Genomic DNA, 25253 nt, shown 5'->3' with positions numbered 1-25253 from the left:
GCAGCACGTCAGGCCTCCCTGTCCATCACCAACTCCCAGAGCTTACTCAAACTCATGTCCATTGAGTCCATGATGCCATCCAACCATCTCATTCTCTGTCATCCCCTTCTCCTCCCACCTTCAATCTTTCCCAGCATCAGGGTCTTTTCCAATGAGTCAGTTCTTCTCATCGTGTGGCCAAAGTATTGGAGCTTCAGCTTCTGATCAGTCCTTCCAATGAATATTCAGGACTGATTTCCTTAGGATTGACTGGTTGGATCTCCTTGCAGTCCAAGGGACTCTCAAGAGTCTTCTCCAACACCACAGTTCAAAAGCATCAAGTCTTCGGTGCTCAGCTTTCTTTATGGTCCAACTTTCACATCTATACCTGACTACTGGAAAAACCCTTTGACTATAGGGACTTTTGTTAGCAACCTAATGTCTCTGCTTTTTAATATGCTGTTTAGGTTGGTCATAGCTTTTCTTCCAAGGAGCAAGCGTCTTTTAATTTCACGGTTGCAGTCACCATCTGCAGTGATTTTGGAACCCAAGAAAATAAAATCTGTCACCATTTCCAAGGTTTTACCATCTTGTTGCCATGAAGTGATGGGACCAGACGCTGTGATCTTTGTTTTTTGAATGTTGAGTTTTAAGCCTCCATTTCCATATCAGCTTAGAAATAGCTTATTTTCCTTTTGTCTCAAAAATATTCCATGTTATGGATATATTTTTATTTAACAAGCCACATTTAACAATATAAACAACACAAATAAATAATATCTGCATTTCATAAGTGTGTGTATTAGAGAAATTTTTGAAAATGCAATTGCTAAATTAAATGTGTGTGATGGTAATTTTGGTGGTTCTTGTCTTAGTCTTTCCTAAATGTTACTAATTTATCCCCAGAGAGCCAAGGAAGGGCTTATTTCCTTGACACCATGACCCACACAGAACAGTGCTGTGACATTGAGAATTAACAGCCATTAAATTCTTACAGAGCCCCAGATATTGTCATAGTTCTTTTATATTCTCAGTAATATATATAAGAAAGTTCATAATATTATTCCTATTTTATTAAGAGAAAGAAACTGAAGTTATAACCAGCTAATCTCTTGTCTGTAGGTGAAGGAATCAGGATGTTACTTCTGTAGGGCAGACTGAAAAAAAAATGATCCTTCAAAAAATATTTTCATCCTAATTCCTGGAAGCTGTCAACATTACCTTATATGGCAAAAAATTAAAAATGAGAGCGTCTTTGCAGAGGGGATTGAGTTTAGGATCTTGAGATGGGGAATTTATCCTGGATTATCCAGATGGAGCTTGAATGCCATGCCAAGTGTTCTTAAAGGAGAGAGGCATAGGGAGATTATGGAACAGAAGACGATGTGAATATAAAGGCAGAGGAAATGCAACTACAAATCAAGGAAGGCTGGTAGCCACCAAACGCTGGAAGAGACAAGGACAGATTCTCCCCTACAGCCTCCACAGGGAGTATGACCCTGTCAAAACCTTGATTTCTGCCCAGTGATACTGACTTTGGACTTCCGACCTCCAGAACTGTGGGGAAATTAATTTCTGTTCTTTAAAGCTACTGAGCTGTGGTAATTAGTTACAAAAACCATAGGAAACTCATACAATGACTTCAAGTGCTAATAGGCAACACTACTACAAACAATTATTTTTTTTTTTTTTTTTTTTTTACCAGTCTGCTTGATAGAAAATATTTCATTGTAGTTCTTTAGTTTGAATGTCTCTGGGAAACTCCACGAACTAAGACAGAGAAAAGGACTGGATTAGGAAGGTTTCCCACCCTAGAGAAGGAAATGGCAACTCCAGTATTCTTGCCTGGAGAATTCTATAGACAGAGGAGCTTGGTGGGCTACAATCCATAGGGTCAGAAAGAGTCCGACACGACTGAGCTGCACCGCCCCCCTCCCCCCACCTTTAGCTACTTGCCCTCGGTGAAAGAACTCTACTTATCTAAACTAATTCCGGAAGCAGGAGTTTTCCTTTAGCTTTTAAGGAAGAGTCTATTTACTTAGGTTCCGTTTGCGGACGTGTGGGGCCTGGGATATGGCAGTGGGGTCTGAACCCATGTTTCTACAGAAATTAGAGACTTAATTCTGCATCCTAGAAGGGATCCCACACTACCTCCAAAAGGGCTTTTAATTAAACATTTTTCTCATTTCAAAAACATATTAAGAAACTTCTGTAGTTTTAAATAGACTGCTTTTTCTGCTTCCTTTGTACAAAATAGGAGCTTTGATTCCTACACTTGGGAATATCAGAGGCCCACGTGCGAGCCTCACCTGCTTTATCCTACCACGATTCCCCTCGGTCAGCTACCTCTGTCGCCTTCTGGGCGTTCAGGTGGACCGAAGTCGCGATCAAGGTACTAACCTCAGACCTAGATCTCGGCCTGTCCTCTCCGGGGATGCGACTTGGGAGAGGGAAGGGCGGGTCATAGCGGAGTGCAGGAACCTGGTTAGAGGGAAGAAGGCATTGCCTTCTTTGCGAGTTGAGGACCTGTTGCTCTGGAAAGCGGGCCCTTGGTGGGTAGGGTTCAGTGGGTGGTTCTCTGGAACTGTAAGGCTCTCCACCTAAGGAGGATGGTACGTGGATCCAGTGAACACTCTGTGGTGCGCAGGGGACCGTTAGGCCCTCTCCCCGTTCAGCACTCCAAGGGGCTTTACAACTGTGGTTGTGTGATCTGAGTCTTTACAACCACCTTGACACTGGCGTTTTTGGATTTTTAGAGAGCGATATGCCTGACTGTAGCTTAACTCTACACTTCCAGCCGCCTTCTCCGCTCGCGGTCCTTCCCCTTCAAGTCACCGCTTGCTGAGTGCAAACGTGTAGGAACGCTAGGTGCCCCGACTCGGCGGTCTAAAGAGCTTAGACTAGTTAGTGGAGTTCCATTTTTAGAGCACCTCACTTAGGATACTGGAATGAAGAAACTTAGTTACGAAAGTCGAGGTGCAGTAACATCAAAGTTTGCTTTTAGAAGAATTTATCCCTTTTAGGGAGAAGGCAATGGCACCCCACTCCAGTACTCGTGCCTGGAAAATCCCATGGACGGAGGAGCCTGGTGGGCTGCAGTCCATGGGGTCGCTGAGAGTCGGACACGACTGAGCGACTTCACTTTCACTTTTCACTTTTATGCATTGGAGAAGGAAATGGCAACACACTCCAGTGTTCTTGCCTGGAAAATCCCAGGGACGGGGGAGCCTGGTGGGCTTCCGTCTATGGGGTCGCACAGTGTCGGACACGACTGAAGCGACTTAGCAGTAGCAGCATCCCTTTTAGAAAAAGTGAGTAGCTCCGACTTTTATTGACGATTCCCATTGAATTAGTTAAGTCCTGTTGGTTCCAACATTCAAGCTGCCCGAAACTTTTCCAGCTTGTATTTGTTATGCAGCGCGTCTAAGTAAGCAAAACGTCTTCTTGAAGTTTGTCTTTTTTCTCATAGTAAACTGCTCTGAATCCCACAAACTGCCTCAAGAATATTTAATCTCACGGTAAGGACAGACCGAATATAAGGTGGGCTTACGTGCGGGCTCCATGGCTTAGTTGGTTAAAGCGCCTGTCTTGTAAACAGGAGATCCTGGGTTCGAATCCCAGTGGGGCCTCTGCCTTTTTTCTCCCCCCTTCATAGGGGCCCAAATTCTTCATTAACTCCCCACTGCTTCTAATTCTCCAGTGTACTAGATATTACTGTAAATTTTGATTAAATCATGCAAAAGCAGCTGTAACTGCAAAAATTCTCAGTTCTAAAGAAAAGGTGAGAACTTGCCGACGTTCCGGCCTCAAGACACTGCCCTTCCAATGCAGGAGATGAGGGTTCATCCTTGCAGGGTTGGAGCCAGAAACGAGCAAACAAACAAACAAAACTTGGAAGAGAAGATGGTGGGTCACTTTATGGAAGCAAAAAAAATGGCCTTTTGTTTTTCATCTTTATTTGTCCTCTCATTTCTAACTGGGAGGTGGGGAGTGGGGGGTGGCAACAAAACTGTACCAACTCTTAAAGCCTATTTCTGAGCTCCCATGCAACTTATTAGTGATTTTAGGGAACTCAGCATTATGTTATCTGTTTTATATATGATTTTCCAAATATTACTACATTATAATAATGGTAATTTACATTTGCTTATATTCCTTCAGTCTTCATGGAAGGGCTTTAGTCCCAAAGGGAATACATAAATTGGCCCCACTAGAACCTAAACTTTAATTTTATAATTAAAAAGAAAACAACAGAATGATTCTATAATGCAATGATTCCCAAGCCCAATATACATTTAAATTGCCTTGGGAACTAGTTAAAACTCATCCCCAGAGGTTTTAATTCTGTTTTGGTGGACGTCCCAGAGATGTGTGTTTTTCACAAGCACTCCAAGTGATTTTTGAAGTAAATGAATCACATTTGCAAGTATCCAGCTTAAAATATTGCACACAGAACAGAACTGAAAGTGAGGTCACTTTTGTATACTCTTTAGCACTTTTGTACTGATTCATGAACATCTGCTTACTCTCATTATCATCAAGTTACCATTATTGGAAGTCTGCTACATTCCAAGAGTTTCCAGACATACTGTCATCTAATTAGCCCAACAATCCTGTCAAATATGTGTTATAATCAGTTCTTTAAAGATGAGGAAACAGATTCAATAATATTCACGGTAACAAAGTGACAAAGTTAAATTTCAAATTCAGATCTAATTCTGGAATCCATGTTTTTCTCATGATATCTATCTTCTATTTCATTAGAGTCAAGAATGAAGTTTTTGGCCACAGAGCTAAATAAAATAAAGCGACTTAGACTGATCTCAATCCTTAGTCCTATTGGTTGGGGATCCCGAGATAACTTTCTGTTTTCTGCTGGAAGATAATCAGCCCAGTGAACAGTTGCTTAATGCATTTAACTTAGGGAGGAGGAAAATATAAAACCTCAGAAGTCTATGTAGGAGGTTCTCTATGAAAAAGTGAGCAGGCCATATAGACAAACTGAATTAATCTTCTCCATCTCCTAGACTCTGTTATTTGGTTGGTTTTGGTTTTGTTTGTTTGTTTTTGTTTTTTGCCTTGGACATGCTCTCTTCATGCCCTGATTCTTTAGATTTAAACATAGTGTATTAGTCAGCTAGTGAAAAGTGATAGTGTCTCAGTCATGACCAGCTCTTTGTGACCCCGAGGACTGTAGTCAGCCAAACTCCTATGTTCATGGAATTCTCCAGACAAGAATACTGGAGTGGGTTGGAGTGAGTAGCCATTCCCTTTTCCAGCGGATCTTCCTGACTCAGGGATCAAATGCAGGCCTCCTGCATTGCAGGCAGATTCTTTACTGTCTGAGTCACCAGGGAAGCCCTGTTAAGATGGAATTAATGAGTGGAAGAACTGATGCAATCTTCAATCGTGACCAAAAGTATAAACAAAAGATAGACACTATCTCCAAGGAGATTAATTCACCAATGACAGCCCCTATGGGATCACTGGCACACTGGGTGCAAACTGGTTTTATTTGCCTTTAAATCAAATTTGGAACCAATACAGATTATTCGATGCCTCCAGAATCACATTCACCCTACTTGCATATGGAGACCCTTAGTGACTTTTACTGAAGCCCTGACCTTATCATATTTGCTTTCCTCTCTCAGGATTGTTGGAATCCAACCCTTTTGCAACCTTTCTCTTGACTAAACTTCTATAGCTAAAGACATTTCCTAAATACAAATTCAAATAAGAAGAGGTAAGTTCTAGTGATGTCTCTTTCTATTCACACCATCCTAGATGATATTGGGTTTTGTTCAGTTTTGTTTTGAGATAGAAAACGAAGGTTCTGAGTTTTGGACAAGATCAGGCAGGATAAGATACCTCTATGAGCTAAATGGTTTCTCATTATGCCAGACCAATGGTTGTCATTTGTTCAAAATTATGTTAATCCCAGAACTATGTCCAAAAAAATCCAATTATCTAGGAGATGGGGAGGAATCAGAAGGCAGGTCAGCCACCAAAAAGCAATTCTCTAAAGACCAATACTGTCATTTTTGTTACACCCCAATGTGAAGATCAGAAAGAATTTCTCAGTAATAAATTCTTTATCTTTTTGCTTTAAAATGAATGAATGAAGGCCAGTACTCTGAAGATAAATTTGAGGATTAAAAAATATAAACAATAACCAATGGTTAAAAAAAAAATGAGGATTTGCAAAGTGGAGTGGGGGCAATGGGATCTTGGTTTTCAGCCATTTTATACTCAAATGTATGAACTTCCTGGCAAATGTAGTCTATTATCTTTTCTGGAGACATACTCCATTGCCTCTGCTTCTGCCTCTTTCTATCTGTGTCCCTGTCCTTGGTGGTTAAACAACCACAACAAACCATCCTAGTCATGAATTCAGGTAGCTGTATGATATTTTATAAATGGGTAGTTGGTCAAGTTGAACTAGAGGTGTCTGGGTGAAGCCGGAATCCATCCTCTAGTGAATGGATCCTCAGGGCCAGTTGTTATAGGTCAAGTTTTAAATTTATTTTTTTTCTGAGCTCTTTTCTTGGTTAAATCATGTATTCCTATCAATTCTCTTATACATGCTTCTTTCTGTTAACTGAATTTTCATTCTCTCAGCACCTCAGATTGAAACTTCAAACGTTCTTTCAGCTCTTTCCTCTCTCCGACATTCCTACTTTGCTGTTCATTCCCACTGCCTCTATCAGAGCTAATGTTCTCAGCCTCTCTCCGATAGACTCTTGTAGTAACCTCCCAGCTTCTGGTCTCTTTTTGAATCCCTCGTTATTCAGTCATAATAAATGTTTTAAAGCGCTGTTCTAATCATTTCACACCTCTTCTTTTTTAAAAAATGAATTTGATTAGATTCCTTGCCTAGTATTCAAGATTTTCCATATCCTGGACCCAAGCTGTTTTTACAACTTGATTTTCCACCACCTCACATTGTGGACCCTGTGCTGCAACAATTGATGAGGTGTGCTTTCCATGCTTTCAAATAATGCATATCCCTTCAATGCCTTCACCATCATTGGTAAATATTCAGATCCCTTCCGTTCCTTCGTACTTAATTTTCTTTTATATTAAAGACATATATGTTTACAGTTAAAAAAATAAAATAATATATAGGGTTACAATGAAAAATAGCAGTTCCCTTCCTCATCATTTCTCACTCTCAATTCCCATTCTCCTGAGGTAACACATTTTTAATAACTTAGTGTTTTCTTCTATTTACCCATACTTCTTAATAACATGCTTTTATTCTATGTGCATTTTTACTTTTAAATATGATTTATTACTTACTACAAAAAATGAGAATTTTTAACCCTGACATAACAAAGAGAGAGCAAAAGTGAGAGTGAGAGAGGGAGATCTATGCTTCACTCTCCAGATCCTCTTATATCTTTTTGGTTTGATTACTGTGGAGTGTATACACTTCCATGACCTTATAAACATTAGCCACAGTGGAATCATGTAATGACCTATTGTTACCTAAAAAATAAATCTCTGAGTTCTCATAGATGATCAAATTGTACAATTCCTGTTGTTTTTGTTTGTTTTTGGAGACATTACAAGGAATCTTGTCCTCATCACCAGTCTGTTTTCATCAATCAATTTAATGCAAATATTATATAACCCACACATGTCTTCAGGGTCCTTCTACTATATGCTAAGGGAATTCTGACAAGTCAACATCATTTAGGTGGGACCCTTTAAACCCAGGTTTTAGTGTTAACTAAAACAACAGAAAAAAAATTAAAACCATACCCATGGCTCCAGCCAGTAAATTGAAACAAGCCTCTCTGATAAAGGTAACAATGATAACAAATTCATAACTAATTTTTTTGGTCTAACAATCTCAGAATTCATTCTCGTATACTGTCTCCAAATTTCTGCCCCAAATTAGCAAGGACCTGTAGTGTTTCTTGCCCTGGCAGAGCCTGCAGCAATCTTAACCCTGTTTACTTGGTGGAGAGGGCCATGAAGAGAATTGTTCCTTTTACTCTGCATCCCACTCAGTAAGGAAGTATTAGGATTTTTAATATTTTTCTTTGGAACAGTTTTATATCACCCAGAACTGAGCAAGAGTACAGAGATTTCCCATATAACCCTTACTCCCCACACATTCATAACCTCCTCCTTTATCAACATCTCTCACCAGGGTGGTACAATTGTTACAACTGATGAACCTACCCAGGAAATCATAATCAGCCCAAATCCATAATTACGTTATGGTTCCCTCTGGTACTGTACATTCTGTGGGTTTGGAAAAATGTATAATGACACGCATACACCATTATATCATACTGAGTAGTTTCATTGCCTAAAAATCCTCTGTGTTCTACCTAGTCATCCCTCCCTTCCTCCTAAACACTGGCCACCACTCATCTTTTTACTGCCTTCATAGGTTTGCATTTTCCAAACATACTGTATGATAGTTGGAATCATACAGTATATTATGTTGCCTTTTCAGATGGCTTCTTTCAGTGAGTAATTAGCGTTCGAAGTTCTATGTCTTTTTGTGGCTTGACAGCTTGTGTCTTTTTAGCACTGAATTGTCTGGATGTACCACAGTTAATTTGCCCATTCACCTTCTGAAGGACATCTTGGTTGTTTCCAAATTTTGGCAATTATGAGTAGAGCTGTTACAAACATCTTTGTGCAGGCTTTTGTGTGGATATAAGTTTTCAGCTCCTTTGGGTAAATACCCAGGAGTGTGATTGCTGGATCACATGATTAAGAGTATGTTTAGTTTTGTAAGAAACTGCCAGAGTGTCCTCCAAAGTGGCCATACCATTTTGTATTCCCACCAGTGAATGAGAGTTCCTATTGTACCGCATCCACACCAGCATTTGGTGTCACTGTTCCGGATTTCATTCACTCTAATAGGTGTGTCGTGGAATCTGATTGTTGTTCTAATCTGCATTTCCCTCATGACATATGTCTTAGTCCATTTGGGTTGCTGTAACAAAATGTCAGAGACCAGGAGACCTATTTACAACATGTATCTCACAGTTCTGGAAACTGGGAAATCCAAGATCATGGCACTGGCAGTTTCAGTGTCTGATTAGAGCCCACTTTTTGGTTAATAGATAGCACCTTATAGCTGTAACTTTGTCTGGTGGAAAGGACAAGAACCACTGTGGGTTCTCTTTCATAAGAGCACTAACCCCTTACACGAAGGCTCTACCTTCATGATCTAAGCACCTACCCAAGCCTCCACCTCTTAGGTCGTACACTTATTTAGCTGAAAGGTAGCTAGGAGAAGACCGCCTCCCAGTGGCCTCTTTAATCACATACATAAGAGCCAAAACAAGGGATGAATGTCCACTAACCTATCACATAGGGTATTGATGTAGGGGGAAAAAATGAAGCCGCTTTCTCTACTGGGAGGATTTTTTCAAATGTGACTTTTAATATTAATTATTATATTCCTTAATGGTTCTATTGAGGATATACCCCATTGCTCCCCCATAAAAGTATAATTTTCCCCCTGGTATCGTCAAAACTTCTGCCAACTCAGGGTTTTTTTTTTTTTAAGATATGTTTTTATTCATTCATGCATGCTATGCCAGGTCTTAGTTGTGGCATCCCCTAATCAGGGGTTGAACTCAGTCCCCTTGCATTGGAATATCTGAGTCTCAGCCACTGGATCACTAGGGAAGAACCAAATCAGGGTTTTTAAAGTCATCCTTCTTTTTCTTGATTTTAGCAGGTGTCTCTCATGAAAATTCAATGAAGCACATGAATGAAAGTTTTCCAGAGGATTTCGTTCTCATGGGCTTTACCAAATATCCATGGTTGGATGTTCCTCTCTTCTTTGCCCTCCTAATCTCCTACATGTTCACACTATTGGGAAACATTGCTATTATTCTGGTTTCCCAACTAGATTCCCAACTCCAAAGTCCTATGTATTTCTTCCTCACAAGCCTCTCCTTCCTGGACCTCTGTTTCACCACCACGACTGTACCCCAAATGCTGTTCAACTTAGGCGGACCCAACAAGAACATCACTTATATAGGCTGCATGACCCAGGCATATGTATTTCACTGGCTAGGCTGTACTGAATGTGTCCTGCTTGGCACCATGGCCTTAGACCGCTATGTAGCTGTGTGTAAGCCTCTGAGATACCCTGTAATCATGAACCACAAGCTCTGTCGGCAGCTCTCCAGCACTGCTTGGCTCATTGGTCTGGCCAATTCACTACTGCAGTCCACACTCACAGTCCAGCTGCCCCTGTGTGGGAACCAAGAACTGGACCACTTCTTTTGTGAACTGCCTGGCCTAATTAAGATGGCTTGTGTGGACACCACAGTCAACGAGCTTACTTTAGCAGTGGTGGCCACCTTCCTGATAATGGGTCCCCTCTCTATGATTCTTGTCTCTTACAGTTATATTGCACAAGCTGTATTTCTAATACCTTCTGCTGGTGGGAGACTTAAGGCCTTCAACACTTGTTCTTCGCACTTATTGGTGGTGTCTTTATTTTATGGCCCTGGCATCTACATCTATATGCAGCCTTCAGGGGACAGCCCTCAAGACCTTATCAAAGTTCTGACGCTGTTTTACTGTGTTATTACTCCCATGGTCAACCCATTCATCTACACCTTGAGGAACAAGGATGTTAAAGGAGCTTTGAGGAGACTTCTGAGGAGGGCCATTTTGTCCAAGAAAATATGATGCTTTATTCTGAATAGGAAAGCTCAACAATAACGTGAAATATATCCTCCTTTAAATAGATGTTCCATCAAAATCATGCTCAAAAGTCAAGTCAAGAAAACCTTTGTGTGTTCTGTTTACCACTTCTGATACCAAACACATAGGGTTTTTTCCACACAATAACTGGTTCTCTAAAACCAACTGGATGTCCTACAGTTCAGTTCTATTTTTTGGTTGTGCTGGGTCTTCCTTGCTCAGTGCAGGCTTTCTCTAGCTGCGGCAAGTGGGGGCTACTCTCTCTGGCTGCAGTGAGAGGTCTCCTCATTGCAGCGGCTTCTTGTGTTGTGGAGCACAGGATCCAGGGTGCATAGGCTTCAGTATGGCTCCAGAGCACAGGCTCATTAGTTGTGGTGCATGGGCTCAGTTTCCCTGGACACGTGGGGTCCTCCCAGGCTAGGGATGGAACCAGTGTCCCTTTCATTGCAAGGTGGACTCTTAAACCACTGAACCACCAGGAAAGCCCTCTCAATTTAATTCTGACACTACTAAGAGTTAGCATAGACCTCACAGATTAAGGGCTCAATTCCACAAAATTTTATTATTGGAGAATAGGTTCTCTTCTTGTTGCAGTAAGAATTCAGAGTTGAAACAGGGAAGCTAAGACAGCAAAGTGAGAATTTATTAAGCAATAGTATACTCTCAGGAGGGAGAGTGGGCAGGATCAGATGAGCAGCTGCTCTGAGTTCCTCCTGCAAGCTGGTTTTATGGAATGTGAAAATGATTGCACAGACAATATTCATTGAAGAGGCAGGGGTTTTGGGTCAAATCTCTTGATTTTCATCCCAGCTCTACCTTCCCCAGGGGAAGAGGAATTTTCACCCCTCTTTGGTCTTGAGCAGAAGTGTCATGGTGTCAGTGCCTAATGGGTACTTCTTTTCTGCAAGGCTAACTTTATTGTAATGAGGGCATAATGAGCAAAAGGTGACATTCAGAGACCAGAAATGTCCATCTATTGCAGCCTTTCTTTGCCTCTAGGACTCCTGTTGCCACAAGATGGACCGTTTCCAGTCACCTGGCTCTTGCTCCCACCCCCTTTCTCAGCTCACATCTAGTTAACTACCTGCTCTCATACCTCCACTTCAGAAGCCAATAACAAATTCAGGCCACCTGTACTTCTGACCAGCCAACTATAAAGTCAAGGGCTTCTACAACTCCCTCCTCAGATTTGATAATTTGCTAGAATAGCTCACAAAATTCAAGGGAACATTTTACATACTTTTACCAACTTATCTTGGGGCTGAAATAGCTCAGTTGAGAGAGTGTTAGACTGAAGATCTAAAGGTCCCTTGTTCAATCCCAGGTTTTGGCAGAAAAGCACTTTTTTGGGGGGGCTTCCCAGGCCACTAGAGGTAAAGAACCCACTTGCCAATGCAGGAGACCTAAGAGACATGGGTTTGATCCCTTGGAGGAGGGCACAGCAACCCACTCCAGTATTCTTGCTTGGAGAATCCCATGGACAGAGGAGCCTGGAGGGCTGTGGTCCATAGATCTCAAAGGGTCAAACATGACTTAGCACACACGCACCAATTTATTATAAAAAATATAACTCAGGAATAGCCAAATTCAAGATATGCATAGGGCAAGATATGACAGGGAGGAGCAGTGGGCAGAGCATCCATTCACTTTCAGGGCATGCCTCTCCTGCATCTCAGTGTGGTCACCAGTTAGGAAGCTCTCCAAACTTCATTGCTCGGTTAATTTTTATTCCAGGTGCCAATGGACACAGACAAAAAATGCGACTTCTGATATCTAATAAAAAGGAGCTACTTATTTAGTGGGTAATCAACAGCCTGCCTCAGTCCTAAATAAAGTCATGGCATTTTGAGTTCTAAAGTGCATGTACCTACTCTTAATGAATGTGTGCTAAAAGATCAGTGAATAGATGGATGAATGAATGATAACAGGTACAAGGAACAAAATGAGAACCTGGAGATACAGTGGTCTAGTGGTTATCAAGAGGGGAGGAATATAATAAGGAGAAGGAAAAGAGGAAACCGGAGAATGAGAACTGATGAAACTCCTGAGTTGGAGTGTCCTTAAACTCACTAAACTTCAATAATGACAATATTTTTCAATAATTATAATAATATTTAAAAGCCTGAGGAAAAATAATTTAAATCTATTTCTCAGTTTCTTCATCTGTAGAAATGGTTTGATTAAAAAAAAATAAAAACTATTGAAATATAGTATATATATTTAAAAAGTACACAAATCTTAGGTGTACAGCTAAATGAAATTCCTGAAGTGAAATCACCCACACAACCACCACCAACATCAAAAAATAGAACATTACCAGTTCCCCAGAAGACCCCAGTCGTGCTCCCTCCCTAACTATTCCTTTCTTACTCCCTGTTGTGGCTTCTAACACAGAGATTCCTTTTCCCTGTTTTAAACTTGATATAAATGGAATCATGAAATATGCATCTTTTGTGTCTGGTTTCACTCATCATTACGTTTGTGAAATTTATCACTTTGGCTTGTAGCTGTAGTTCATTCACTTCCATCATTCATAGTATACTATTTTATGAATAAACTTCCATTTTTGCACTCATCTTGCTGTTAATGGACTTTTGGATTGCTTCTGGTTTAGAACTATAAAAAATGCGGCTAAAGTGTGTCTTCAGATGTAAATATATATACAATATATATACTCTGCTGGCAGCAATATAACTAAAAGTGAAACTACTGTGTCGTAGAATATGCACACGTTCAACTTCAGTAGATATACCAAAGAATTTCCCAAAAATGGTGTTGCCAGTTTCACTCTTATGAACATTTCCATTGCTCCATAATCCTCGCCAACATTTGGCACTGTGAGTTCATTTTTAACAGGGATTTTAGCATTTAGTTTGTAATTCTTTCAGTTCAGTTCAGTTGCTCAGTTGTATCTGACTCTTTGCGACCCCATGAACCACAGCACGCCAGGCCTCCCTGTCCATCGCCAACTGTTGGAGTCTACCCAAACCCATGTCCATTAAGTCAGTGATGCCATCCAACCATCTCATCCTCTGTCATCCCCTTCTCCTGCCCTCCATCTTTGTCAGCATCAGGGTCTTTTCAAATGAGTCAGCTCTTTGTATCAGGTGGCCAAAGTATTGGAGTTTCAGCTTCAACATCAGTCCTTCCAATAAACACCCAGGACTGATCTCCTTTAGAATGGACTGGTTGGATTTCCTTGCAGTCCAAGGGACTCTCAAGAGTCTTCTCCAACAACACAGTTCAAAAGCATCAATTCTTTGGTGCTCAGCTTTCTTTATAGTCCAACTCTCACATCCATACATGACTACTGGAAAAACCATAGCCTTGACTAGATAGACCTTTGTGGACAAAGTAATGTCTCTGCTTTTTAATATGCTGTCTAGGTTGGTCATAACTTTCCTTCCAGGGAGTAAGTATCTTTTAATTTCATGGCTGCAATCACCATCTGCAGTGATTTTAGAGCCCCCCCAAAATAAAGTCAGCCACTGTTTCCACTGTAGAGCCCCCCAAAATAAAGTCAGCCATTGTTTCCACTGTTTTCCCATCTATTTGCCATGAAGTGATGGGACCGGATGCCATGATCTTCGTTTTCTGAATGTTGAGCTTTAAGCCAACTTTTTCACTCTCCTCTTTCACTTTCATCAAGAGGCTCTTTAGTTCTTCTTCACTTTCGGCCATAAGGGTGGTGTCAACTGCATATCTGAGGTTATTGATATTTCTCTTGGCAATCTTAATTCCAGCTTGTGCTTCCTCCAGCCCAACATTTCTCATGATGTACTCTGCATAGAAGTTAAATAAGCAGGGTGACAATATACAGCCTTGACGTACTCCTCTTCCTATTTGGAACCAGTCTATTGTTCCATGTTCAGTTCTAATTGTTGCTACCTGACCTGCATACAGTACCCAATGGCCTATCAGATCGGCAATGTTCAAAAGCCTGAAAACATACAATTAGGGAGGTTGTGTGAAAGCAGGCACTATCTCACATTGCTGTTGAAAGTGCAAAATGATACAACACTTACAAAGACATCTCCCTTCTCTTTTCATTGTTCATTGCAGCATTATTTGTTAAAGCAAAATACTGGAAAGAATCCAAATACCCTCCCTAAAAGATTGGTTAAAAAAACAATAGTGTGTGTGCTTAGTTGCTCAGTCATGTCTGACTCTTTGTGACCCCACAGACTGTAGCCCACCAGGTTGCTCTGTCCATGAGATTTTCCCAGTCAAGAATACTGGAGTGGGTTGCCATTTCCTTTTCTAATGCAGTGAAGTACCATGTCACAGTAAAATAAAAAGATTATTTCCATCAACAGATTTAGGATGATTTCCAGCTTATTCTTGGAGAAGGAAATGGCAACCCATTCCAGTATTCTTGCTGGGAAAATCCCATGGACAGAAGAGCCTGGCAGGCTACAGTTCATGGGGTCGCAAAGAGGTGAACAGGACTGAAGCAACTGAGCATGCACGTGCACCAGCTTATTCTATTAAAGTAAGATGCAAAAGGGTATATATAACATTATTTATAGATATAAAGCAGTAAAAGTTTGTTTTTGTACAAGAAAGGAAGGGAAGGGATAAGAGAAGGAAGTAGGAAGAAGGAAAGGATAAAACTAATAAAAATGGGGCAAGAGTATATAGGAGATAAAAGAGTTAGGGATTGAAACAAAACTCTGAATATATATATTTTTATGTAATTTTAATTTTGAACTGTTTTTCATATTCAGAAAGGAGAAGGAAGAAAGGAGAGCAAATCTTGAAACTGAATAAAACAGAAACAAATGACTAACTATATATCAAGTTTATAATATAACTACACAGAGAAAAGAATTCAAATAAGTTATGTATATGTACTCTATCTCCCTTAGTGGGATACAATTCAAGAACAAATAAAGCAAGCAAAGAAATTTAGAACTGTACATAGTAGATGTGTTATTGCTAGTGATGTTGATATATTAATTTTGAAAATTTTAAAAATATATATTGTAAGACCAAATTGAGTGACTATATGGATGTTGTTGGGAACAGGGTTTTTTTCCTGTGGAAGAAGGGAAGATCATATGGGCAATGGTGAAAATGAAAAAGAAGTCTGTGACGTTGTATTTGAATTGGAAATATTTTATAAAATCCTTGTCATATGTATATTTTATTCCAGCCCTAAGGTCTAATGATGACTTTCCAGGTGGCCATAGTGGTCAAGAGTCCACTCGCCAATGCAGGAGATGTAAGTGACACGGGTTAGATCCCTAGGACAGGAAGATCCCCTGGAGGAGGGCCGGGCAACCCACTCCAGTATTTTTGCCTGGAGAATCCCCATGGACAGAGGAGCCTGGTGGGCTATAGTCCCTAGGGTCGCAAATGAGTTGGACGGTAGTGACACGACTTAGCACGCACGCATGTGTTACTAAAAAAAAAGGGGGTCTAATGATAGGGCCTAAAAACAATGATCTATCCCAGTAGCAATGAGTTTATTATTCAAAATTCAGATCTTAGTTTCTGTATATCATTCTACATTAAAAGGAACCACAGCTTCATGGAGCAATGGCAGATTCCAGGTCTAAGGCAGGAAAAGTATAAAATGAGCCTGGAATATCTTGTGCTAGAAAATAAGGTGCACACAAAGCTTTCTTTGCAGGAAATAGTAATTGATAAATGTAGACAGAATGTGCCTTAGGTTTCGATGCTGGGAGGGATTGGGGGCGGGAGGAAAAGGGGACAACAGAGGATGAGATGGCTGGATGGCATCACCGACTCGATGGACGTGAGTTTGAGTGAACTCCGGGAGTTGGTGATGGACAGGGAGGCCTGGAGTGCTGCAATTTATGGGGTCGCAAAGAGTCGGACACGACTGAGCGACTGAACTGAACTGAACTGAACTGAACTGAAACGGATAGAATTATACCGAACCCACAGGACTGTTATGCAGAATAATTGAGTTAGTACGTGTAAATGAAATAGTGTACAGAAAACACTGTGTTGGATGGACAGTTATTGTATTACCCCACCCGCAGCCCCTTGAAAAAGACTATGAAAGCCAGCGCCTCCCTACGCCTAGCAGGGGATTCAGAGCAGCGACCACAGAGGTGTGAAAACCTCCGGGCTTACTAGAAGGAACACACCCTGAGAGCCGCAGTGTGACGCACTTCCGGCCTTTGTAGTTTATCATTATCCAGGCTGAGATTGTCAAGGATTCGAAGGTGGTGCCACGGCTGCCCGGTGAGCTTCGGAGTCGGGCTACCGCAGGGCCTTTGAAAAGTCCGGACTGTGCGCTGTGACTCTGGACTGGGTGTGGGGAGGAGGCAGCGGGTCTTCTTGGCCAGGGCTTGGCTGGAAAGATGAGGGGCAGAGGAGGCTGCCCCGGAACCTGGAAGGGCCTTGTTAGTTGAAAGTCAGCGTCCGTGCCCCCACCCCCATCCCCTTCGTCTGTTCCTGAGCCCTTCAAACACTCGGTCCTAGCACCGATGTCCTTCGGAACTCTCTTTCCCCGCATCCTAGGATAAGATTAGGTTCCGATAGCCAGAATGGTTTGTATTTTCCCACGGCTGCCATTCTCTACTGGGGGCTTATTTTAAACAATGAGCACTATAGTTTTATAACATTGCCACAGCCTCTTTTAGTCTGATTCACTCAAGAATGTATAGGCTCTTGCCAACTGTTGATTTAAAACAAAACAAAACAAAACAAAACACTAATATTTAAATAGCACTTCCATGTCCGCCAGCACTGTTCAAAGCACTTTCCCGATATTAACTTCGTTACTTGTAGTAACTTCATGAGGTAGACACTAGTAGTATGTTACTTCCCCGTCCCGCCACCTTTTTTTTTTTTTTTTTCCATTTTTAAGGCCCAGGAAGAAACTGAAGTTGAGTAACTAGCCCTGGGTTTTACAGCTGGTAATGGGATGTAGTCAGGATTCACATCCAGGGAGTCTGACTTCAGAGTCCATTTTCTTAAACCCTTTGCCGTGCTGACTCAGCTCTTTTTTTCTGTATTAGCTTTATTGTAAGGGAAGTGAGTTCCCATATTTGAATATGGTGCTACCCCTTTTACACCTTAGTAATCTTGAACTTCTAGTTAGGATTTAAGTTTAGAGAGAGGAATATACTTGAGGACGTGTGCCGTCTGCAAGCCTGATGAAACAGCCATTTCATTTGTGTGTGTACACCTGTTTTCCCACCCACTCGCTGGTGTTGCGCTTTGATCAGTAGAAAAGATGACAGAGAAGAGGGAAATTGATCTTAGTGAAACTGAGTCAAGATTTGAAACACCATGGACCAGAGTAGCACCAGGTGGCGCTAGTGGTTAAGACCCTGCCTGCCAATGCAGGAGACATTAGAGACGCTGGTTGGATCCCTGGGTTGAGATGACCTGGGGAGGGCATGGCAACCCACTCCAGCAGTCTTTCCTGGAGAGCCCCATGGACAGAGGAACCTGGCAGGCTGCAATCCATAGAGTCGCAAAGAGTCAGACACACTGAAGCGACTTAGCACCCGTGCATATCAGAAATGGTTTTCTATTGGCAGCTCAAAGCTTCAGTTGCATTGTATGTGAACAGAAAAACTTTGACTTGAAACCAAGATGAGTAGGTAGCAAATAGGGAAAAGATATTTTTCAGGGGTCTGAAAAGTTGACTAAACAAGTGGTTGTTTATTCCTTTGAAACCAGTCTTGGTTAATTGAGTAATTTGTACCCCAAAACTTTCTCACCCTAGAACAAGCTCAGCAGACCTGGTTCATGCTACCATCATCTCGCCCCTGGATTATTACTTTAGCTTCTCTTCCTGCTTCTGCTTTTCCCCATAGTCTTTTGTAGCAGCAGCCAGTTATATTTTTATATTAAAACTGAGTAAAATTTTATCACCCCTCTTGCTTGAAACTTCCAGTAGCTTTCCTCGTCTCTTAGAGTACAAGGCAGAACCCTTATAATGGCTTTTCATGATCTGTTCCTAACCTGACTTCATCTCCTGTTCCTGTCTTGTTTGCCTTCTCTCTTCTAGCCACATTGGTTAACTAACTGTTCCTTGAAAAATGCGTACATGCTCCTGCCTCCAAGAACTCAATGTTCCCGTGCATGCAACAGTCTTTCTCCACGTAGTTCCATGATTTGCTCCTCACTTCCTTCAGGTCTCTGCTCAGATAATAGTTTATCAACAAGACTTTCCTTGACTAACCCACATAAAATGGAAACTTTTCTTCCCTCTTACTATATCCTTTGCATTTATTGTTCTGCATAGGGTTTATCACTACTTGACATACATTTAATTATCGTCTGGCCCCTCTGACCCCCTTTTGACCTCCTGTCCCCTTCTTCCCCCTACATAGAGAAGAGATAGTGGTATAGTGATTGAGAATATGAATTCTAAAGGTAGGTTTTCTGGGTTTGAATTGCAGCCTCACGACTAACTACTTGTGACGCTTTGGGTGAATGATATAGACTCTTTATGCCTCAGTTTTCTCATCTGCAATATGGGGTTAATAATAGTACCTTAAATCATGGTTGCTTTGTGGATTAATTGAGTTAATATATGTAAAGCTTCTAAAATGGTGCCCAGTGCATTAAAAGCACTGTAAATGTCAATTATTGTTATAAGACTGTAAATTCCTTGAGGTGAAAACTGTTTTTGTTTGTAGCCCAGAAGAGTACCTGGAATATGGTAGGCTCTGAGTAAGTATTTGCTAAATGAATGGATTAGTGTATGAAAAGTTCAACAGAAAAAGATAATGTGGTTAGAGTGTTGGTGAGTTGGGGGAAAACATGAACTCAGGGATCCTATCTTTTGAGTAGAAACTGTCTCCTCTCTTCCTGAGGTGATCTATAGAAGTCAAGCAAGCCAAAGATGTTAGAAATTTGTGAAGGGATAATGTTCACAGGTTACCCAGAAGGATGCTGTCTTATACCAATGTGCTTTTTTTTTTTCTTTGATGACTATAACCAATAATGGCAATATGAATTTAACTTTTCTTTTAGTTGTAGTATGATCAATGTTCACTAACAACTTAAATAATCTATCCTTAGTTTTTTAAATTTTGTGATGCCTTGCCAATACTTATGAATGATGTAGGGTTATTTCTACAGTGAATTACAGTAATTTTACTTAAAATTAGAACAAAAATATTTAAAAAACTATAGGTCATGATCCCTATGTGGGTCATGTAATCTATATAGTGGGTTATGACCAGGGTGTTTTGTTTTTTCATTTTACAAAATAGGATTTTAAAAATAAGAGTATATATCACATAAGGTAAGTATACATGGTATTTTGTAAAAAAACAAACAAACAATTATTTCCATTTTTGTGTTTGTGTATATCACACATGCACAAGCATATACTCATATGCACATGTATATGTGTTCTGGGTCATAATATAAAATATTTCTTACTAAAGGCCCTGGTCAAAAAAGTTTGAAAGCCTGTGCCCAAGAATGGTGCTTGGAAATCACTAGGTCACATAATTATTTTTCTTTCAGAAGATTGCCTTAATTAATTACTGTCCTGATTAAGATTGTTCATAAGGTTAAGTGGTCATAGACATATGTCTCTTTTTTAAAAAAATATTTATATATATTTCCCTGTTCTGGGTCTTAGTTTCAGCACACGTGATCTTTGATCTTTGTTGCAGCATGCAGGATCTTTAGATGTGTCATGTGGAATCTGGTTTTCCAACCGGGAATCAAACCCAGGCCCCGTGCATTGGGAGTATGGAGTCTTAGTCACTGGATCACCACTGGAAATTCCACCACTGGAAATTCTGACATTTGTCTCTTTATTAGCACTTATTTTACATACAGTTGCCCACTCTCCATCCTTGAGGAGCTTCAAAGAGAAACCGTTTCTAAGAAATTAAAAGGCAAGAAAGAGCTAAAATTCTGTATTTTAAAAATAGTAAAACTAACATTTCCTTCATTTTATTATCTATGAGCCAAGCCCACTCCAGTTGACTACTTTCTGATTCTTTTGCCATTGTGTTTAGATCACTAGGATATTCATTTAATCTTTCAATAAAATTTATAAGAAAAAATATTTGAAAATTTTATAAGAAAAATAGTAATAGTAGTGATTAATTTTTTTAAAAAGACTATTTATATATGACTGCTCTGGGTCTTCACTGCTGCATGCAGGCTTTCTCTAGCAGTGAGTGAGGGGGCTGGTCTGTAGCTGTGGTGCCCAAGCTTCTCAGTTCTATAGTTTCTCTTTTTTGCAGAGAAACGGGCTTCAGTAGTTGTGGCGCTTGGGCTCCATAGTTGTTGCTCATGGGCTCTAGAGCACAGGCTCAGTAGTTGTGGCCCATGGGCTTAGCTGCTCTATAGAATGTGGGATCTTTCTGGACCCGAGATTGAAACTATGTCCTCTGCACTGGCAGGCAAATTCTTTGCCACTGAACCACCAGAGGAGCCCCACGGTCATGGTAATTTAGAATACTTTAGAGTTTACCAAACTGCCTGCTTCTTTGTGCTCTTTATCTGTGCTCTTATTTAATTTCTATATCAACCTAGAAAGGTGGACAAGGTTGGCTTTAGGATTCCTATGTTATAGATTAAGTAGACTAAAGTGCAAAAGGTGACGCCCAAGACTGTGGAGGGGGTACCTGGGGTCAGTCTCAATTCCAGGTTTTCCTGCTCCAAGCAGACATCTCTTTCCTCCAGACCTAACCTGCTTCAAAGAATTCAGCTTCTTTTCCCCAGGCACATTTTTGTTGTTGTTGTTCCTCATTCTATTTATTTATCTTCTTTTCTTTCCCTCCCTACTCCTTTTTCTTTCCTTTTTCTCCTTGATTCTTAGTGTCTTCTGTGACTTCTTGGAACCAAAATGTTCGTTTACCTCCGTTCAACTAAAAACTGCCTGAGTCTAGTATCTTGCCATTCAAATGGAAACCCAGTATATTCAAACTGATTTATTTGAGCTGATTCATTCAGGATGATCAAACAGTCCCTTCAATAAAACTCAGGGAGGGGGCATTGTTTTGGTTTTGTTTTCCTTCCTATATTACCTTCACCAGTATTTGCATAATCATTATTATTATTAATCATGCATTCATGTTCTTCATTAGAGTTACTGATTTGGGTATAAATACTTCCAGTGCCTACCAGCAAAAAGAATTTTCTTCATTTTCTTTCCTGCAAATTATTTTTTAGATTTTGGGATTTCCAGAAGAAAAGATCAAGAAGGAATTACAAGATTAGATTCTTTTTCTGAATAGCCACAGCCTTGGCCCTTCAGACTCCAGAGATGCACAAGGGACTTCTAGCAGTGAAAGTAAAAGAGGAAAAGGGGAACCATACAAGAATGGTCCAAGAACCTGGCCTGTCAAGAGATAACCCTCATACCAGAGAGATCTTTCGTAGACGCTTCAGACAGTTCTGCTACCAGGAGACACCAGGGCCCCGAGAGGCTCTTCGAAGACTCCAGGAGCTCTGCCATCAGTGGCTGAGACCAGAGATGCACACCAAAGAGCAGATCCTGGAGCTGCTGGTGCTGGAGCAGTTCCTAACCATCCTGCCCGAGGAGCTCCAGGCCTGGGTGAGAGAGCACCGCCCAGTGAGTGGAGAAGAGGCGGTAATTGTGCTGGAGGATTTGGAGAGAGAGCTGGATGAACCAAGAGAGCAGGTGGGAAGAAGGGAGAACAAGGATTTGTGCTTGTATGGTGAAGCATGGGGTTTCAGTGAAGTAAGAGGAAGAGGAGGAAAAGATGGATTTCTTTATACCTGACTTGATCTATAATAGACTCTTTAATCTCTCCACCTTTTCTCTTTGCCAGTTTCTTGATCCATCTTTTCCTATACATTGATCCTGAGAAGGCCTTGCAGTATCTTCTCTGATATTTGGTTTCCAATTGTCCTTAATTTTTGCCAGGTCCCAGCCCATGATCATGAACAAAAGGAGCTTGTGAAGGAGAAAGCAGCTCTAGGAACAGCCCAGGAGTCATCAGGTAGCCAGCTCCAAACCTTGGAAGAGTGGCCTCAGTGGAACTTGAGAGGGGTGTGCCTGATTCAGGAGATTGTTGAGGATGAGAATTTGCTCAGGAAGCCTAAGTCATTCCCCAAATGGTCATCAATTCAGCACGTTTATTTCTTGTCTACTGTGGGCCCGGCATTGTGCTGGGTACTGGAGAAACATGAGCAAGGTAGACATGGTCCTTGCCCTTAGGGGGTTTACAGTCTGGTGGGAGAGGTGGACAATAAACAGGCAGTTGTAGTACAGGGCATCTTCTCATTGAAGCCCAAGTATAATTGTTAAGAGTGGGAAAGTAAATAGAAACATGGTTGCTTGTCCCCTTCCACCCACTCTCCTGACCAGTATTTTTCTTTCTTTGGGAACACAACATTCATGTAATCCATTTATTATTTCAGACAATGAGACTGGAACTTGGAATGTGGAGTTAGCCCCAAAGAGGGAGCTGTCTAAAGAAAAGAAATCTCTTGTGGAGGCACCTGAAAAACTGAATGGTAATACTATTCCAGTGCCTGAATATGGAGAGACCTGTGACCATGAAGGTAGACTGGAGAGGCAACGGGGAAGCTCTTCAGTGGAAAGACCCTATATCTGCAGTGAATGTGGGAAAAGCTTCACCCAGAATTCCATCCTTATTGAGCACCAGAGAACACACACGGGCGAGAAGCCCTATGAGTGTGATGAGTGTGGGCGGGCCTTCAGCCAGCGGTCAGGCCTGTTCCAGCACCAGAGACTCCACACTGGGGAGAAGCGCTATCAGTGCAGCGTTTGTGGCAAAGCCTTTAGCCAGAATGCTGGGCTTTTTCATCATCTCAGGATCCACACGGGGGAAAAGCCTTACCAGTGCAATCAGTGCAGTAAGAGCTTTAGTCGACGTTCTGTCCTCATTAAGCATCAGAGAATTCACACTGGAGAAAGACCTTATAAATGTGACGAATGTGGCAAGAACTTCATCTACCATTGCAACCTCATCCAGCATCGGAAAGTCCACCCCATGGCTGAATCCAGCTAGCTCCTTGGAACAGGTAGGGCAACATTTCCTGATGCCAAACTGCTGGGCAAGGAAGCCAGGGTCCTGGTTCTTACTTTGTCCCTGAGAGAACAATAGTATTAGTAATTTAATCCTCTAGTAATAGGAAGCTCCAGAGAAAGCCAGTGAAAGTGTCCTGATTTTTAGGCTGAGAGATGCATAATATCTTAAATACAACTGTCAAAGTCTCTTTGGTCAGTGACATCCATAACTTTGCAACACTGACTATTATTGCATTGATTTCATAATTTCACACATATCTGTCCAAAAAGTTTTCTAGATATGCTTCAGGAAAACTTTATCCTAGTTTTTTAAAACTTATTTTAAGTCTTAAAAATTCTATGCAACCTGAATACAAAAAGTCAAAGGTAGTATTTAAAAATTAATTTAAAAATAATTTCAGTAAAATCTATAATGTAAACTATTAGATTAGTTTCTATTTGCATAAGATAGGAAAATTTGCCTTTTAACCTACAAAAGGGGGCACTTGTATCTTTCCATACACAAAAGGCTTCTCCCTATAGAGGTTTAGTAACTCAGCCTTCAGTTAAAAACCAAGAAATTGATTATTAAAAATCTAATATCTCACTTAAGATCTTTGTTGTGAAAATATAGGCGTAACTGTATTTTTCCTGTGACTTTTGAGCACTTTGGGGTTTTTCTTTATTTAGCCTTTTGTTAAGGAAAATTTCAGACATATACAGAAGTAGGGAGAAAAGTATGATCGGTCTTTCATGCTGATTGCTTTTTATAGCCTCCATGCTTCTCAGTGCTATTTATTGATTATTACCAAAGTCATACATTAAAAAACTCCTTTCCCTTAACACTGAGTGTTACGAAGCTTTATACTAAGGCCAGGAGACAAAGAAGTGGAAAATCTATGGTGCTAACAATCTGGATTGGAATGTTATATACACATGCAGGTAACTTAAGAGTAATAGAACACAATAAGGGACCTCAGTGTCATTTCTGCATGCCCTTATTTAACAGATATGTATACAGAAGCTCTAGAAGTGACTGTGTAACATCACACAGCTAGTTAATGCAGCTGGAACTAGAACCCTCTCTCCTTACTCTTAATGCAGTGCTCTTTCTGCCGGGCCATCAGAAGCATTGTATTGCCATATGCAACTTAGAGCACTTACGAGGCATTACAATTTTGCTTTTTAGCTCAACAAACCTGCCCGTTTATTTGTTTCAATAGATGCACAGCCTATTTAATTTACAGTAGAGTCCCAAGAAAGATTCCTCCCACTTATTTCTTATTTGAGGCATTTTATTTATTTTTGTAATGAGTGATTATTTTTAACTTTAAATTTTAATTTACTAAGAAGGACTTTTTAAAAAAGATAATTCATTCTGCACCTGGTTCTAATATCAAAACAACATTAAAAAAGGTCCCTATCTTTCTCCTTGTAGGTAGTCATTTAACTAGTTTCTATACTTTTCAGGGTTTCTTTATATAAATACAAGAAAATGTGAATATATAATTTTATTCCCTTGATTACGCAGAATGATAGCATACTATTCACACCCTTCTACATCTTGTTGTTTTCATGAAACAGTGTAATCTTCAGATATTTCTGCCTTATAACAGAAAGC

At 40.7% G+C, this 25253-nt stretch overlaps 2 protein-coding genes and 2 non-coding genes across 12 annotated transcripts in view; all 4 read left to right on the top strand.

Moving 5' to 3' along the window:
* ZSCAN12 (zinc finger and SCAN domain containing 12) overlaps positions 1 to 25253 on the top strand; it is an 80175-nt gene that overhangs the window by 12506 nt on the left and 42416 nt on the right. For 5 of the 9 annotated variants that reach the window (XM_006051444.4, XM_025295827.3, XM_025295807.3 and 2 more), the window contains exons 1-4: positions 16782 to 16887; positions 21805 to 22276; positions 22523 to 22598; positions 23020 to 23646. In XM_006051444.4, coding sequence (XP_006051506.3) covers positions 21899 to 22276; positions 22523 to 22598; positions 23020 to 23633 — 1068 coding nt within the window. In that variant the 5' untranslated portion in view covers positions 16782 to 16887; positions 21805 to 21898 and the 3' untranslated portion in view covers positions 23634 to 23646. Of the gene's footprint in view, positions 1 to 16781; positions 16888 to 20291; positions 20520 to 21804; positions 22277 to 22522; positions 22599 to 23019; positions 23647 to 25253 lie in introns of those variants that run through there. The other 4 variants (XM_025295810.3, XM_025295818.3, XM_044928257.2 and 1 more) reach the window with 4 other exon arrangements.
* TRNAT-UGU lies at positions 3535 to 3608 on the top strand. The gene has a single exon. It is a non-coding gene; the product is annotated as a tRNA-Thr (tRNA).
* On the top strand, positions 9679 to 10897 carry LOC102413441 (olfactory receptor 2B11-like). The gene has a single exon (XM_044928297.2). The coding sequence runs from the start codon at positions 9712 to 9714 to the stop codon at positions 10654 to 10656; it is 945 nt and encodes a 314-aa protein (XP_044784232.2). The 5' UTR covers positions 9679 to 9711; the 3' UTR covers positions 10657 to 10897.
* Positions 11932 to 12004, top strand: TRNAF-GAA. Its single transcript has one exon. It is a non-coding gene; the product is annotated as a tRNA-Phe (tRNA).

Source organism: Bubalus bubalis, chromosome 2 (genome assembly GCF_019923935.1).
Source record: "Bubalus bubalis isolate 160015118507 breed Murrah chromosome 2, NDDB_SH_1, whole genome shotgun sequence".
Classification (NCBI taxonomy): domain Eukaryota; kingdom Metazoa; phylum Chordata; class Mammalia; order Artiodactyla; family Bovidae; genus Bubalus; species Bubalus bubalis.
The sequence above is the reverse complement of the archived record's forward strand: the minus strand, read 5'-3'. Positions and strand labels throughout refer to the sequence as shown.

What these genes read in the sequence shown, in the direction of transcription:
- LOC102413441 (XM_044928297.2), top strand. Translation starts at nt 9,712, where the DNA reads ATGAAGCACATGAATGAAAGTTTTCCAGAGGATTTCGTTCTCATGGGC.